Source organism: Ochotona curzoniae, unplaced genomic scaffold (assembly GCF_017591425.1).
Source record: "Ochotona curzoniae isolate NIBS_2020 unplaced genomic scaffold, NIBS_Ocur_1.0 contig_2754, whole genome shotgun sequence".
Lineage (NCBI taxonomy): Eukaryota > Metazoa > Chordata > Mammalia > Lagomorpha > Ochotonidae > Ochotona > Ochotona curzoniae.
This window is the reverse complement of record NW_024465582.1, coordinates 3,518,969-3,535,839: the sequence shown is the minus strand read 5'-3', so window position 1 is coordinate 3,535,839 and position 16,871 is coordinate 3,518,969. Positions and strand designations below refer to the sequence as shown.

General features: G+C 44.4%; 1 protein-coding gene across 1 annotated transcript in view; it reads left to right on the top strand.

The window, feature by feature from the left end:
* SEMA5A (semaphorin 5A) overlaps positions 1–16,871 on the top strand; it is a 199,674-nt gene that overhangs the window by 12,183 nt on the left and 170,620 nt on the right. The window contains exon 2 of the mRNA XM_040977393.1: positions 16,660–16,759. Coding sequence (XP_040833327.1) covers positions 16,660–16,759 — 100 coding nt within the window. The remainder of the gene's footprint in view (positions 1–16,659; positions 16,760–16,871) is intronic.

The window sequence follows — 16,871 nt, the reverse complement described above, 5'->3', positions numbered from 1 at the left end:
GGCAAAGTTTGATCCCAGGTCCTCGTATATTCAATGTGGGCATCGCTGGTGGTAGCTTGACTTGCTGAGTCACCATGCCTGCCCTGATGAAGCTAATTTTAAAAAGTGATGTAAGATCCCTATGCTTACAAAATATAAACTTGTTAAGAATTTAAAACCCAGTAATGAAGCAGTTCTGAAAATAGCCTGAGTTTGTCAAAACACGGTGCTGCATTTCTTTGGCACTAAGGTGAACTTTACGTTGAGAAAGATAATTATAATGAGTAATGTATTATGTAATAAATGTGTATCTGGGCCTGTACATTAGCAAAGCTACTTAAGATGCAAGATTCTCAGTCTGTAATGGAAACCCATCACACAGACGTTCAAATAAGTAAGGTTGTCTCTCAAAGTTATTTTGAAAACTCAAGACTCTGTGGTTCAAGTTAACTAGGTATAAAATAGGTAATTTATACAGAAAGCTTTTATCCTAAACCGTGGCCTTACCCAAAAGTCATCATTAGAAGGAAAGTTTCTGACTCACTTTGAGAAGGCAAAACTGCACCTGAGAATTGCTGGTTTCTAGATTCCTTTTGGATTGGAGTGGTATTAGTAGTTATTAAAATCTTAGGGAGACAGGAGACAGGCGTATTTTTAACCGCAGTCCTTTTTGTAGTGATCGCTACAATTCTTTCACATTTTCAGGGCCATCTTTCTAGAGGTTGTCTTTTTCCTGCCCTGCCAAATAGTTAATAAAGAATTCCTTTGCATAACAGATCTGTCCAATTGGAACTTCTATGATACCAAAATGCTCTTGTTCCGTGCTAACACGGTAGCTAATGAGGACTGAAAAGTTGCTGCTAAAGAGGTGATTAATTTCATTTCACTGGCTTAATTAATATATAAATAGTCTATTATTTTCTGGTGACTACAATATGATAACAGTGTGGTCTTTCGTCCACCAGTACTATTTATGAAATAGCTGGATTCTTTCCTGTTACTTGGTTCTGATGCTTTGCTGTCCTGGCCTCTTATCTGAGACAATTTCTACGGGAGAAAAACGCAATACATGTTGATAGAGTACTAAGAACTGAAACCGTTTGCTCATTGATCTGCTACTGTTCTCCTGTTGTCTTCCCTTTTGGTCTTAATATCTTTTAATAGAAAATAAGTAGAAGGGGGACTGTTGTATCGAAGATTTCAACCACATTGATTATTCCATCATTCTTGAATCTAGAATTCGAAGGGATATATAGAAGTTGTTTTCACTTGAAACAAAAAAACTTCCCCTTGTCTTGATCTTGAAATCTTAACACAATAAAATGTTGTATGTAAGAGTCAAGTAGGAGTTAGGATTTTTAATGAATATTGACGCTGGAAACACTTTCATCACAAACGTCGTTGAAGAGATTCTTTCATATGAAGTATTTGATCTTTCACTTGTATGTTTCTATACTTAGTTACCATTTCAAGAAATAAGTCTTAATTCTACTCAAGGTTAGTACTTTTTTCTTTTTGCTTCCTTTAAGCAAATAACATAATCATGAAATATTAGTGTATTTTCAGTCCTCAATAACTAAAATCTTAGACACTCTTACTGTGAAAGATGATTGGGTCGGGAACTACAATGTCAGGATGCCTTGGCTGTAGAGAGAGGGTAACTGAGCTGCTTGCTGTTAAAATCACAAGCATGTGTGGTGTTGCCTAACCGGGTATAAACAGTTGATTAATTCTGGACTGGACCAGGACCCCTGCAGTATCAATCAGGATCTAAGGGCTGTAGTTGCACTGTTTGTATTTTCTTTTTGCATAGTTCCTGATATGCTTCAAAGCTGGATGGCCGGCCAGCCAGCCATCCGGCCAGCCAGCCCAGTCCAGCCCAGCCCAGCCCAGCCCACCCCACCCCACCCTCAGAGGTTAGGAATAACTGACTTCTTCCCTTAACAGTTACGTTGGCTACTGTCTCCTGATTTTAATACAGTCTCCTCCCCATTTCTCTTGGAACACCGATCGATGTCTTTATTTGAAGATTGTTTCCTTATCTTGGATTTTTGGCAATCATTTGGACTTCTAAAAATATTACTGGAAGGTATTATTTCTCTTGACTACAGATAAATAATATCCGCATTGGCACTGTCTTCAGTTTTTGGTGTCAGGTATCTTCATTTGTCTTTCTTTTCTCCCAGCTCTGGTTGTTTGAGAAAATTGGCTTCTCACAGCAGGGGGGACACTCCTCCAGGGCAACTGAGCTGGTTTCCACAGCTGCTGGATGGATCTGTGTGTAGGCCACACAAATCCTCGGAAACATGGGACATTGATTGTGCCATGTGGCGTAGATCTGCCTCTCCTTTTAGATATTAGAATCCTGATACCTGGATCTCCTGAACACTGAGTACTCACAATGTGTTAATTGCACAACTGACCGGCCATTCTCTTGACAAGAAAAAGTAGATATAAACTCAGAGATCCCAGCTAAATGTGAGCAACATGGAGACCAGGAAAATATTCTTACTTTGAACTTTTCTCCTAGTTAAACAAAGGTATATCACTGAGTGATTTAAACTCCAAGCAGATTTATAGAAAGCTTGAGAGAGTAGAGTGACCTCTTGGTGGCTTTCGGTGCATTTTTCAGATGAACTGACTCTCAAAAACAAAAAAATGTTGTCAAAGAATTCAAGTCATAACATTGTGAAAATGATACATTGTGAAAGTGGCCTACAAAATATGCCCTTTCTGTATGATTTTAATCTCACTTGGATTAATTAAATACTGTTTGATGTTGATAAGTTGCTTATTTGGAATCTATGAGCCTCTTGCCCCACTCTACCTCAGAGGGGCATGAACAAAGCAATCTAGCTTTCCTTGGGAAACTTAAAATTCTGTTAGGATATACCTTGGGAATGCAAGTGATGCTTCTGAAGAAATTTTGTATATATATTAAAAATTCCATTTAGCCTGGGAAACCTGGCTAATGTAGATGTGTGACAGGACTTAAAGGCTCTAAAATAAGTTATTAGGGACCAACTATATTATTCATTCCGTTTATAAGATAAAAGTTCTGAAAGGCATCTGAGCAAAGTTGTTCAGTGTCTCCTCTGATTTAATCTGGCTTTTCAAAGCTCTTGAGGCCAACGTTTGGAATTTAGGAAAAAATGGCTGGACATATGGAAATAATAAATTTGCATAGTTGCTTGTTAAAGATGCCTGCTTTGAGAAAAATTAACTGGCAGTGCAGTGAAAGAACGAGTGGAAAGATGACAGCCAAGTTTGCATGTGTTTATCATTACTGTTCTTATTCAAGACTTCCCCTTCCTCCGGAGCCAAACTTGGACACTCTGGAGGGTTTTTTTAGCAACTTTTTTTTCCCCTTAAATAACCAATGGAAGAGTGTTTTGCTTCCAGTTTTGTCTTGCTTCATTGCCTGTTTATTTCCATATGCCCATTTTTTTGTGGCCCCACGAGGTGCCTTTTTAGAAAATTTCCCTTGATTTAGCCATCCCATGGCATGAATTAAAAATAGTTTCTGCTGCAGCTGAACAAATGACCATTTGCAGCAAGATTATCTCTTGGCCAGGGTCATGTAACTTGCTTGGAGGTAGGGGTGGGGGTGCAGGAAGAAGCACAGTGAGATAATATTCCATCTGTGGTATGCTGTGTGATTCTCAAAGCCTCCAGTTTCCTCTGCTTCTATGCCTGCATCAAGCTTCCATTGATATCACCACGAATTGCACACTCCGAGTGAGAGAAGGAAGTCTCCCCAAGGATGTGTAACTCTATTGTGCTGCAGCAGCTCTTTCTGTGACTTCAAGCCAAGCAAAAACATTTGCTGGTTCTGGGGATGTTTTTCAACCATTCTTACCAGGTGACCTTCTAGAACTTTCTTCCTCCCCAGAATTTGCTTTTGACCTGCTCCCTCCCTATTGTAGAGCTGCAGCCTCTCCTTTCTAACTGTGGTAGGTGGGGGTCATGACACTATTTTAACTGCATAGCCGGAGTATAGCTGTATCTACCTTGCTGTCCAGTGTATTTTTGTCATCTGTAGAACACTAACAGTATCCCTGGGTCAGACTGGAGCCATCTTGAGATAGTAGGAAGCGGGAAAGATCGCAGCAGCATTTGCAGTGACTTCCATGACCTGTAATTGTGCATGTGCAGACTGCAATGAACCTGGATCCTTTGTGTTCTGAGACCAAGCTCCTCTGGCCATGTAACTTCACGACATAGTGTCCCCAGAACCTGGGGTGGCCGTCAGGGTTCGTGGAAAATTCTGCCCTTTGTAGGCCAGGAATCTTTCATTAGTGGATTTTTCTCTTCCTGTTTTGAAAGAGGTCAAAATTGCAAAGCAGAAAGTGAGATGCATTCCCGAAGAGCATGCTGGGCTGATGAGGCAGTCGCAGAGAGGCAGGAGGAACCTCCAGGGGCCAGGGGAGGCACTGTTTGCCAGATGGTCAGTTCTCCTTTGGACATTCACAGAAGCTCTTGCTCATGCTGGTTAAGCTTCGAGTCCAGAGAAGGAGACTAAGGACTTTCTGCTTTAGCATGAGCTTGGCTTGCGTCTCCCAGGGCACAGTTCTCCAGCTCAGGAAAGCACAGTGTGACTGGGTTGGAGTTCACAGCCCTGGGGAAAGTGGATTAACTTTGGGGTCACTTAAATGTTTAAGTTCTGCTGTTGGATACAATTGACAATGAAATGAGAGTAGCTTCATTCTGTTGTAAAGAGGCAGATGTACAACAGAAAGCAGGAACTTCAGTCTGTGTGTTTCTGTCCTGGAGATTGCAGCATTTATCAGCATGATGGTGTTGGCATGTGAAACTGGATTCTCTGTGCATTTGGGGTATTATTCTTTGTTATCCTGGAATTGGTATAAATGCATGAAGAAGATAGTTCCAGCAGCACAATTATGTAAGTTGGCTCAAAAAAAGTTGCCCTAGTAGGGTGATCCTGACAAACCAAGCAGCTGCCCCAGGGGTTCCCCAAACAAGTACTGTTTGTATCAGGAAAGAGCACTAAGCTAAGATGTTGACAGTTGCCGCTGGTGTCCTCAGCAGGACCCCACCGTGAAAGGCTTTGCACTGAGGGGTTTGAGCCTGCTTCAAGATGGCTCAAGGCAAGGACTTATGGACAGGGCAGCCAGGAAGCTCAGCTCGCTGTGCGTAGTTGCCAGCCTCAATGGGCTAGTCCCTGCCAGCCCACAGTGTGCAGAGTGGCCCATAGGCCCAGCTCAAGCTGGACAGCTTGGGTCACCAGGCCTGTGTTCAATACTTGTGTGTCCCTGTCAGTATTGGCGAAGCTGTTCTTTTCATCGTGGGTCTGTTGCTTTTGCCATCATTTGAAATTTTATTCCTCCAAAGGTTATACTAAAGCTTCTTTTCTTTGGGTGCTATTTTCTTATAAAAAGCAAGGTATGGTGCTTAATAAAAATGAGCTTGGAGAAATGCTCTGTGTTAGTTATTTCCTGTCAGTGTATCTAGGAATTCCTGTTACTTAGAATGACATAATCTTAGTTCAGTGTATTTTGGAAAATACATTTTCTGATTTTAAGGTGATTAAATACTGTCTCTTTTGAAATTTTATTTGAAATTTCAGTATTCTATCAGTGTTACTCAGATGGTTGTATGTAGCCTTGACCTGGGCATTTGGCCTGTTCCTTATGGCACCTGTTAAGCTTCCTGAATCCCACAATGGAATATCTGTATTTAATTACTAGCTTGGGCTCCTGACTCCAGCATCCATCTTTTGGATGCTGCTGTGGAGTCCTGGGAGAGGGATCCTGGAGGGCAAAGTGCCAAAGAGGCAGCTGTTGGCATAACCAGGTGAGCAGTGTGGCTGTGAGAGATGCCGGTGGTCCACACTGGCTGTGGGGACAGGGCAGCCAGTTGAGCCCATCAGAGCAGCAGGTCCCTGAATGGTTGCTGTGCCACAGTGACCCTCTCTGCAGCCCTGTTTGATGAAAATGATATAAACTCTTTTCGCATCTCAGCACTGGAGAGGAAGCTGCACTAAACTGCCATCCAAATGTTAAGTAGCAGCTTTAGAAAGTGAGTGAGCTTGTGACTTGACCCATACATCATCCTCAGTGCTGTTGATGATGTGTGCCTATGTGTGGCTGCCTAGGACATGTAGGACTGAGTCACTTTGAGCCTTACGTACCATCGAGCGTAGCGAAGCCACATGGTCACCGGCTCTGTCCTTGAAGCAGCAGGCTTCTTCCTGCTGTGTCTCCCGTGAGCAGTGACCTTCAGGCAGCCAGGAGAGGTGCTGACCTGGAGGGTGCTGCTTACTGGGGACCACTTCTTGCTATACTCCCTTGGCACTCTAATCCTTTGAACATTTAAGCAGAGATGCTGTCGGTATCTGTGATCCCTGAGTGTCCCTAATGTAGCAGTGTTGATGTTTTGGGGAGAACCAAAATAGAAGTGTTTGTAACTGGCGGGAGTGAGGGGGTTGGCATGGAGGAAAAGAATGAGTGCAAGCTGGAGTCATCAGCTTGGCCGGCCCTGTTTATGAAAACAATTCTTGCTAATTATAGTCCTTCTCAAAGAGCAATGTTATTATGCTAACCATATGCAATTAGCCTGACTTCTCTGCCTTTGAAAGCAGAAGTGCCTGCTGCTTCTGCATTTCCTAGGCTAAGCATGGGCTTCCCAGCTTCTGCTGGACACACTCCAGCCTTCTTCTTTCCTTCAGGAGGTCTAAAAAGCTCCGTATGGCAGTAAATTTAATAGGGCTAGTATATCAAAAATAGAATTATAATTATGGAAAGTCAGTTAAAAGGAGGGTGAACAGTGAAATGAAATGAGATTTTTAATGGCTTGCCAAGAGTTTTAATTAATGAGATGGATATTTGGCCATGCATGTGACCTTCAGGTAGGGCAGGGAACAAAGCTGTGATGTGTGAATGGGCTCAGAAAAAAATTTCAGAGCAGGAGTCCCTGTGTCTCACCCACCTCTGCCTTTTCATCCCTTAGGGCTGTATCCTAATGTCAGGTTCAGAGAGTGGGTTCTGGAGGCCCCTTGGTGGCCGTGTCAGGTGCATGGGTCTTTGCTGGTAGAACCAGAGGCAGCGCCTGCCTGACTCCCCGAAGAGAGTCATCTTTCTTCCAGGGCTGCCTTGTTGGTGGGACTGTTCGGTAATCTTACTCATTACACAAGCTGCTTTTCATGGCAGCGTAGGCTTGGGCGTCCAGTGGACTTCACTGTCTGTTTGGCAAGTGAATTTCTTTGAACACCAGTGGCAAATAAAGCAAACCCAAGCTACCTCATCCCATCCTGCAGCAAAGCCTCCTCGTACACCACCATGGGCACATCCCTCCTCGTACACCACCATGGGCACTCCTGAGGCTATCGACTGTTTTTGTCTGATTAAACACAAGTCCCTTTGAAGACCATGAGGGCTCATTTCCGTTTGCACTTTCTTTCAACTGTGTGCAAAGTTTTTTTTTTTTTTTTGGTTTGATTTGGAACCCAGAGTGCTACAAGTCAGCCCACTCCACCTCCTTCATCCTTTTCTTACAACATAAAATGTTTGTGTTACTATAGCATCTGTTACATTCCATACCCGGAGGCTCTGACAGGCAGCATAGAGCATTCTCTCTCTCCCCGTTGTCATTAGCCCCCTGTCTCCCTCTCTCCCACCCCTCTCCCTCTCTCCCCTTCTCACTCGTGTTGCCTTCTATGTTCTTATTGGAAGGCGTATCTACTAGCAGGCTCAGAGTTACCCGCCCTCCATTTCCCATCAACAGGGGAAAATGTACCTTCAGTTTTGGCTGGGGTCTTCTGGGGCTGTGAGCTGACACATCTGGGGAAAGAATTGGGATATTGGATGGATCAGGCAAGAATTTCTATTTATGTCACTGGAAACAGAATTCCTTTGGGAGGCATGTCAAAGCCTTTATGAAGATAAATGGCCTGCTGGTTTCAGGGAGAGGTTAAACAATCCAGTTAATTCCACGATCAATACCATCATAGCTGTTGGCTCTGGGGTCCATGGTCAACTATAGGAGATGTAGGCAGTTACAGTCCCAGAACCTCAGTTCCATGGGGAATGCCTCACTCGTTCTTGGATGCATTCATTGGTTCCTTTGCTCAGCATTCTGTGGACCTCTGACTTGCACGTGTTCTGAGCTCTTTCTGTCCCACCTGGCTCTCTATAAGGAGCTACCAAATGCTTATCATGCAGGCAGCAACTCCTGAGCTGCAGCACCCCACGCTGCCCTGCCTTTGTCTGCCTTGGCATTTCTAGTGCAGGATCTTCACTCCAATGTCTAAGAAACAGCTCTTGGGCTGTCATATCTCTCTCTGTCTCTCTCTCTTCCTCTCTCTCCCCCCTCCCTCCCTCCCCCCATCTTTTATTCATGTTTTTATTATTTTAGATGATGTTTATGTGGTTGATCAGAGTGGGAAGGATGTAGGGTGAGGGAGAAGTGGGTGTGATCATCGTTTCTGAACTTTCTATTTCTTCTTCCCATTTCTGCAGTGGGGTGATAAGGGGATAGGCCATACCCAGCCTCTCAACCATCCCAGAACCTGACAGTGGGGAAAGGCCATCTGATGTCAACTGACTTAGTCTACCTCCTGTCCTGGGAGGAACAGTGGCCTTGCCCAACCAGCCCACACCCTTTCCAGTTCTTACTGTTGGGTGTTACAGCCCAGCCACACCTGGTCTGTGCCTAGACATAGCTCTCACATGGTTCAGTGGGAACTGAGACCTAGCTCAGCCTGTTCTATATGCACCTGATTCTCACAAGTACCAGTGCGTGCTGGAGGTTAGACCAGTCTGGCACTCCCCAGACCCAGACCACACCTATGCTGAGGGAGAGTGCAGCCACATGCAGTCCAGCACACTTCCCTGATTCCGGTTCTCATGCTCATCAGTGGGGTTTGCAACCCAACCATGGCTTCCCCTTAGCTCCCAACCAGGGTGTCCCCTTAGCTCCCCAACCAGGGTGTCCCCTTAGCTCCCCAACCAGGGCATCCCCAACCAGGGCGTCCCCTTAGCTCCCCAACCAGGGCATCCCCAACCAGGGCGTCCCCTTAGCTCCCCAACCAGGGCGTCCCCTTAGCTCCCCAACCAGGGCATCCCCAACCAGGGCATCCCCAACCAGGGCGTCCACTTAGCTTCCCAACCAGGTCTGTTCCCAGCCACAGTTCTCGTACGTGTCAATGGAGATTGCCGTTTCACATGGGTGAGCCCACATACTCCCTCACAGATTGTACCCCCAGACCTGATTCGCTCGTGAATTTGTTGGCTTCATGCCCCAGCCTCACAGTACCTGTTCCCTGGGATTCCCATCTCATGCCTCCTAGCATGGCTTTTTCTTGCTACCCTGAGTTCAGCTTAAATGTCATCTCTGCATGGTGTCTTTCTCTCAGACTCTGGATCACATTGTTCCATGCCATGCTCTGAAAAGTCATCCTGTTTTTCTTGTTAACATCATTACACACATCTCATTCATTTGTGTCTCTCACCAGTATACACATTCATCAAGACCAATGGCCTTCTCTGTTTATTTTTTCCTGCAAATGTGCCTAGTTCCAGGGCAGGGCCAGTGCCAGATTGGCAGGTGTCAGCCTCTGGAACATTGGAAAGAGTCTACACCCATGTTGCCCTGGAATGGACATTCAGTACAGAAACATCAGGTACCAAGCATGCTGTTAGAATTGGTTGTAACAAATGAATGGAAATCCAGCAGAGGAAGGGTCGGGCTCTGAGGTCATTTGGGAAGTGTAAGGAAGTGTGCAGATGGACGTGTGAAGAGAAATGGAAAGCAAGATGAGAAGTGGGACAGAGACACTGAATTCCCAGCTCGTTCCATGGAACTCTGTGGAGCCATGGTGCAGCCTGTGGGTTGTTCGCACATTGGCCTTGTTGCGTGCCAGGAGCTCAGAGAAGCTGTTACACAATCAGGCTTGTGGATGGTGTCAACATGTTAGTGACCCAAAATGGAAACAGTGAGATGTTCCCCAAAATAAACCAAGAGGTTTGAAGGACAAGGATAGATCTGTTTTGCACATCTCTCATGAGCCTGCCTTGATTAAGACGTGGGGTTTGATGGTGTGGTGTGCAAAGCATTCCAGATGATTCTAGACCCCATTGGCAGCAGCTTCTGCTGGAGATTAAAGCCATGATGCTGCAGATAGGAGCTGTAATCGGGGTATCTGTAGTTTCTTTTTAAAGTTCTGACATACTTGGTGATTGAGTTGAGGCTGTTGAGCAAGCCTGGGAGTAGACGCGGGGTAGCTTCTGTGGGGTAATATTAGCATGTAGTCTGTATGAATTCCAAACATTTGGTGTGTTTTCTCTGAGGTGGGGGCAATATAGTAATTATGTGGGATTTCAGAATGGCTTCGTCTGAAAGTGTAGAAAACACTCTCCTTTTGTTTATGAAATGGTAGTGATTGGCTGCGTGTTTTTCTCAATCTTGTTCAAAGCTATTAAATGCCACACAGAACAGTTGAAGTAAAATGGTACCACTTACTGAAGTCATGTGAGAAACAAGGGCACTTTAACAAGTGCATGCAAAGTGAAAACATACCTTTACTTAGGCACAAAAATTTGAAATTGTGTTAGAGACATTTTAAAAAGTTAACTACATTATGTAGAGATTGTGTAGTTTTCAACTTCATTTGTAGCAAAAAAAATGTGTCCGAAATAGAGTTGGTGGGGGGGTGGTGGAGAGAGAAGAAGGGAGGCGAGTACACTTCTCTCTGCTGGTTCTCTTCCCAGTGCTCACAGCAACCAGAACTGGGCTGGCCTGAAGTTTGTTTCCAAGAACTTTATCCTAGTCTCCTATGGGGTTGGCAGGGACCCAGTGACATGGAGCTGTCACCACTGCCCCCTAGTAGCTGCGGTGGCAGGAAGCGGGCATCAGGAATATCACCCAGGCGCTCTGCTCAGGGACATGGCTGTCTTAACCAGCACTGCAGCTTTCATTCCTTCTCCCTCTGTCAATGTCTAGTCCATGGAGTTTTTATTACTTATTTTACTACTGTGATTATCATAACATGATGGAGAACTTCTGATTAGATGAATTCACTAGGAGGACTCTCAGTACTCTGAATATGAATAAATAAATAAATATATAAATATATAAATATATAAATATATAAAATATAAAATTTAATTATTTGGAGGCAGGTTTACAGAGAGTAGAGGAAGATATTCTGTCTTTTGGTTCATTCCCCAAATGGCCACAATGACCAGAGCTGAGCTATTCCGAAGCCAAGAGCCCGGAACTTCCTCTGTGTCTCCCACATGAGTGCAGGAACCCAAGGACTTGAAGCAACTTGTACAGCTTTCCCAGGCCAAAGCAGGGAGCTGGATTGGAAGTGCAGCAGCTAGGTCACAGACTGGCATCCTTCTGGGTTCTTGGCACCAGAAGTGGAGGTTTAACCTGCTGTACCATTACAGCAGCCCTGGTGATATTCTTGCAGTTTAAAATGACAGGATGCAGGCTGAAATCCTTCCCATGAAAAGCACATGGGCCAGCCTCCAGGGGAGACTATATACAAGTTTCTGTTTGGTTCCTCTAAGTGGACTCATCCATATGGCAAAAATCCTAGACCTTGCCTTATTCGACAGCTCATCTTAGTCTTAGGAACAGCTGTTTCTGTGACTGACCCCAAGCAGAAAATAAGCCAGTGTGGAATGACTGAGGTCCCCATTGTAAATCCATGACCAGCATAGACAGGTGGCCTCGGCTCAGCATCTTCAGTAAAGGAAGATGTTCTTACCAGGCAGAAGGTGGTAAGGAATTGTAAGTTGGAGCCAGTAAAAGGAACATGCTTTTTTCTTTTTTGAGATCTGCCCCAAGCCTGCTGACTCAACCTGGTAGGAACAGTGTGTTCCTTGATTAGTCCAAGTTCCACAGGTGAAAAGTTCTGCTCCCAAGATTCAAAGCCCAGGTGGCCGAATGTATCAAAGCCGTGTTAATCGTATGCATCTGTTTACTGTATAGGGGAGGTTGTGTTGGGTCCGTGTGTGATCTGGTTGTGCAGGGCTCCATGGCAGTCCTGTCTGATAAGGCCCAGACTGAGTTCCAGTACTGGATACAGTAGAACAAAGCTTCTAGGTTTCCAAGGGAGGCTACTCTGATTAATGTAGATTTGTGCTGTTTAATAAAGTGGCCAGGGCCCGGCACAGTGGCGCAGTGGTTAAGATCCTCGCCTTGCATGCCCAGGATCCCATATGGGCACCGGTTCTATCCCGGCAGCCCCGCTTCCCTTCTAGCTCCCTGCCTGTGGCCCGGGAAAGCAGTTGAGGACGGCCCAAAGCTTTGGGACCCTGCACCCATGTGGGAGACCCTGAAGAGGCTCTTGGCTTCAGATCGGCATAGCATCGGCCATTGCGCTCACTTGGGGAGTGAATCATCGGACAGAAGATCTTCCTCTCTGTCTCTCCTCTCTGTATATCCACCTTTCCAATTAAAAAAATAATAAAAAAAAATAAATAAAGTGGCCATTCGCCATGTTTGCTTGCTGAACACTTGGAATTATGGCCAATCCAGATTGAGATGTGACACAACAGTAAGGTGTTCTGTAGATTTCAGTTTCAGAACACACACATAATGAAACTATGTCAGCAGCTTGGTATTCTGTTGACATATTTGGAATATGTTGAGTTATACAAATTCAGTTATTTTCACTTGCTTCTGAACAGTTTTATCATATAGCTACTGGAAGGTTCAACATTGCACGTGCAGCTTATGTGTTCCTTAGACAAAGATGCTTCAGAGCACGTGTCGTCTTTAAGCTTTTTCATTGGAACAGCATGTTTTATCTTGTGCTGTCAAGCGTATCTCACCTTCTTAGCTCAGGGGAAAATGTCTTGAAGGCCAAGATCACTCTCCAGTACTTAGTATCCCGGTTGTTTCTTGAGTGTAGCTGGTTCTGGGGAGGGATAGTTGACAATATAAGTTAGTACTTGTCTTGCCCCAGTGTTCCTGGTAGGCCTCTCTAATGCTTAGCCCTAAGGCTTCTGAAGAATGTGTCTGGCTTGAGAAGCAGTTTCTGGCTGTGATGTGTAGAAAGTGTGGACTCTCTGAAAACAGGCCACTTTGGGACTTTTTAGATCTTTGTTAGAGCAAGGAGACTTTCTTCTCCAATCTGAACTTTTTTCCTGAGTCCTGGTTCACTGCTTCTCCTGGATTCTGAATCCTTGAGACTTAGGGCATTGTTAGCGCATGTGGTTTCATAATAGCAAAGAGACAGACAAGGAACAGTGCGAATTATGACGATGGGACCTAAGGCGTTAGTAGCGTAAACAAATGATTTATTTCCCTTAAGCTGAATTTTGGCATTTCCTGAATATTTGGCAGACTTGAATGTTTGGCTCTCTTAAACCCAAACACTGTAGCTGTGCTACGGATTTCTGAAACTCTATCCTGAGCTGCCTGCCTGCAGACAGCTACTGGGGATGGCACATGTCTGGTTATCACTGCTCACACAGCATGCATGTTTGGCCCCTTCTGGAATAATCTGAGTACCTGCCAAATGGAAACTATTCATTTTTATAATTTTAGTCATATTGACATCATTTGTGATTCTGAAGTTATAAATCTAAAAGAAATTACTTTTTAATGTCCATTGGCACAGCATTACGATTTTGCAATTAGATTTCTTAGCCTACAGTCGTATGCTGCAGGTTTGAGTCAAAATTAAGACCCTTCTGTACTACATAGGTTTCTACAGGTGACACATGCATGTGAAGCACCCGGAGTTCAAGCCAGGACAGACTGCACACAGCTCCACAGCCTGGAGCCTGAGCCTGTCCTGGGCAGAAGTTAGACACTCTGACTCTACTTTGCATTCTCTTGCAAATTAGAAAAAAATTACAAATTTTTGTCTGCCTCATGCACATAACTAATTATTTTTGATGTTGAAAGATGAAGTTTTTAAATAAATGTAATCATTATACTTTTGTAAGATATTGACAAAGCAATTAAGTGAGAGCTTATGTAATAATACTAGGAGACAGATATGAATCACTGCACCTAATTGTGCAATAAAAGATCATTGCCAGAAACTTTTTTTTCTTAAAGATTTATTTATTTATTTATTTATTTATTTATTTATTTATTTATTTATTGGAAAGGCAGATGTACAGAGAAAAGGAGAGACAGAGAGGAAGATCTTTCATCCGATGATTCACTCCCCAAATGGCCACAACAGCTGGCACTGCACTGATCCAAAGCCAGGAGCCAGGAACTTCTTTCTGGGTCTCCCACACGGGTGCAAGGGTCCCATGGCCTTGGGCCATCCTCGGCTGCTTTCCCAGGCTACAAGCAGGGAGCTGGATGGGAAATGGAGCTGCCGGGATTAGAACTGGTGCCCATATGAGATCCTGGTGTATTCAAGGTGAGGACTTTAACCATTACACTATTGCGCCGAGCCCCAGAGACTCTATTTCAACAGTCATGCTTCTTGAAAGGCTGGGTTATCTAGGATGATTGATATAAAATATTGCAGATTATTTGTATTTGCAGAACGAAATGTTCAGTTCAAATTTGTGGGTTGTATGCGACTACAGAATTTCCAAGCAGCATTCCTATTGGGTGCCATCTCTAAGTTGTTTCTCATCATCGGGTTGCTTCAGTGTTACCAAAAGGGAGACCTGGGAGGACGTGATGGAAATGCACCTGTGGGGGCAGGGAGCCCGTGGTACGCCTGCACATTGTGTACTCTGAATTCTCTCCTGCAACTTCCTTTTGCCTCCAAGGAGTTTGTCATCAAGTGGCCCTGTGTTTAGACTGTTGTTTCCACATCTGAGTCTGAAATCTCTGATCTTTCTCTTTCTGAAACTGTTCATTTCTGGATTCCTTAAACTGCATTGATGGTAATTTCTCCCTGCCATTATGGAAACTTGTTATTGGGAAGGTGAAACATGTGGGCGTATTTTTGTATCTAAATGGTCTTGAGTCAGTCTTAAATTTTGGGGATGATTCTAAATCTGAAAAGAGACGAGAGACTTGATAACTTTTTACTCATTTTCCAACACTTGTAAATGAAGTTCACCTGTGAGTTTCTTTTCTCATCATGTTTTCTTCCAGCCTTGAAATTTGAACATTATAATCGCCTCCCCCTGAGTAAGGGAGGCTGGCCTCTGTGCCTGAAATGCTGTGAACTTGAGATTGTTTACTGCTGAAGCATTTAGTAAAACCTGCTTATACTATAGCCATTATCTTTTCTGGCATACAGTGCCTGGCAATGTATTAGGCATCTTGTCTAGAGGTTTGAAACTTACAAGAAATGAGCCTGGTAAAGTATCTGCTGCTCCCCTCTTCCCATTCCCCTCTGCCATCTCCCCTCTCCCCTCTGCCCTCTCCCCTCTCCCCTTTCCCCTCTCCCCTCTCCCCTGCGCGGTTGCACTAGCAAGAGACCAAAAAGCAGAGGTAGCACTCAGCAGACCACTCAGATGTGGGATGTAGGCTTCCCAACCGGTGGCATAACTTCTAATGATGTTTCCCTGTTAGCAGCTTTTACAAGCTCCAGTGTTTCAATTTAACTGACTTTCTTATACAAATGAAGTTTATATAAAATACAAAAAAAAAATCAACTTTCCATATAGAGGAAAATTTCAGTACCACAAACAGTTCTATCTGTGGCTCAGCCATGGATTCCTTTAAGCAGAAAATTTTCTGTTTGTCATTCACTGTCCCCACCCCCCAAAATAGGAAAGTCATGCTTAGTATGAAAAGGTTTTCCTCCAAGCTAGTGTCAGTTGTTCATAGCATGGAGCTGGTTCTGTATGCCATGCTGAGAGGAGTGGGACCTCCTTTCAGCACCATTGTTTATTAAAAAGATTGTGTCCTGGGTTGCATGCTTTTTCTGAAGTCAGTAACTCTGTTGATTTGAGGATTGATTGTGCCTGATTTGTTCAGTGTAATATTCAGAATACTGAATCCATGCTGCCACCTCCCCCCCTCACACACAAAAACAGGTAATCTGATAACATGTTTGACGGTCAACGAAAGGCTGGCATGTCCATGGTGGACAGGTGATTAGGGAATCTGCAGTGCCACAGTGAGCCGGTGCAAGTTAAAAAATGGCTCATGAAGCAGCATTCAATCCCTCTTCATGTGTTGGCATTTTATAATCATTGGACTCCAGGCAGAGGCTGTACAATTGGCATTAACAGGGCTTGTAAAAAACCCTCTCTGTAGAGGGCTGCTTGCTGATTTCCTCTAGAAGAAATGTAAACGAGGTCTCTAGAAAACCTGCACGTGTTCATCATGGTCCCTGTTCCACAGCGAGGTGGCACTTCTGGTACAAATGTGGCAGGTGCTTTTCCTGGGCGTGGTCCTTGCCCCTAAGGAGGCCTGCTGTGATGGGCCCCGTCCTCAGCGCTCCATCCTGTTGTACAGGAAGTGTTCTTGTTTGTGTTCAGTGGTCCTCTTCGGAGGCTGGCAACAGCTGTGTGACTTTCTGCCCAGTCCAGAGCCAAAACACAAATGCACATCTGGCGAAGAAGTGCCGGTCAAGTATTGGTGACTCGCTTACTGTCAGTCAGCTGCCCTCTGTCTTACGGGACGTCCTGGCGAACAACTCTGGTGGCCCCTACATGATTGCATTGGAGGTCCCCCACATTCCTCTCCGAAGGGTGATGTTTGGTATCTGATGCCACTCTGTGGTCCACAGAAGTGAAGTCATTCATCTTTGCCTTTTTTATTTCTTTTATTTAGAAATTGGCCCCTGGTTACGTGAGTTCAGAGCGAAGAATGCTGTGGACTTCTCGCAGTTAACATTTGATCCAGGACAAAAAGAACTTGTTGTAGGAGCAAGGTGAGAGATTCTGCATTTTGCCACCATAGATGTTTTTGCATTTCATTTTGTGTCTGAGCTGTTACATGTGAACTTCCATACCACAATTGGAGTGTGCTAACTATTTCTATTT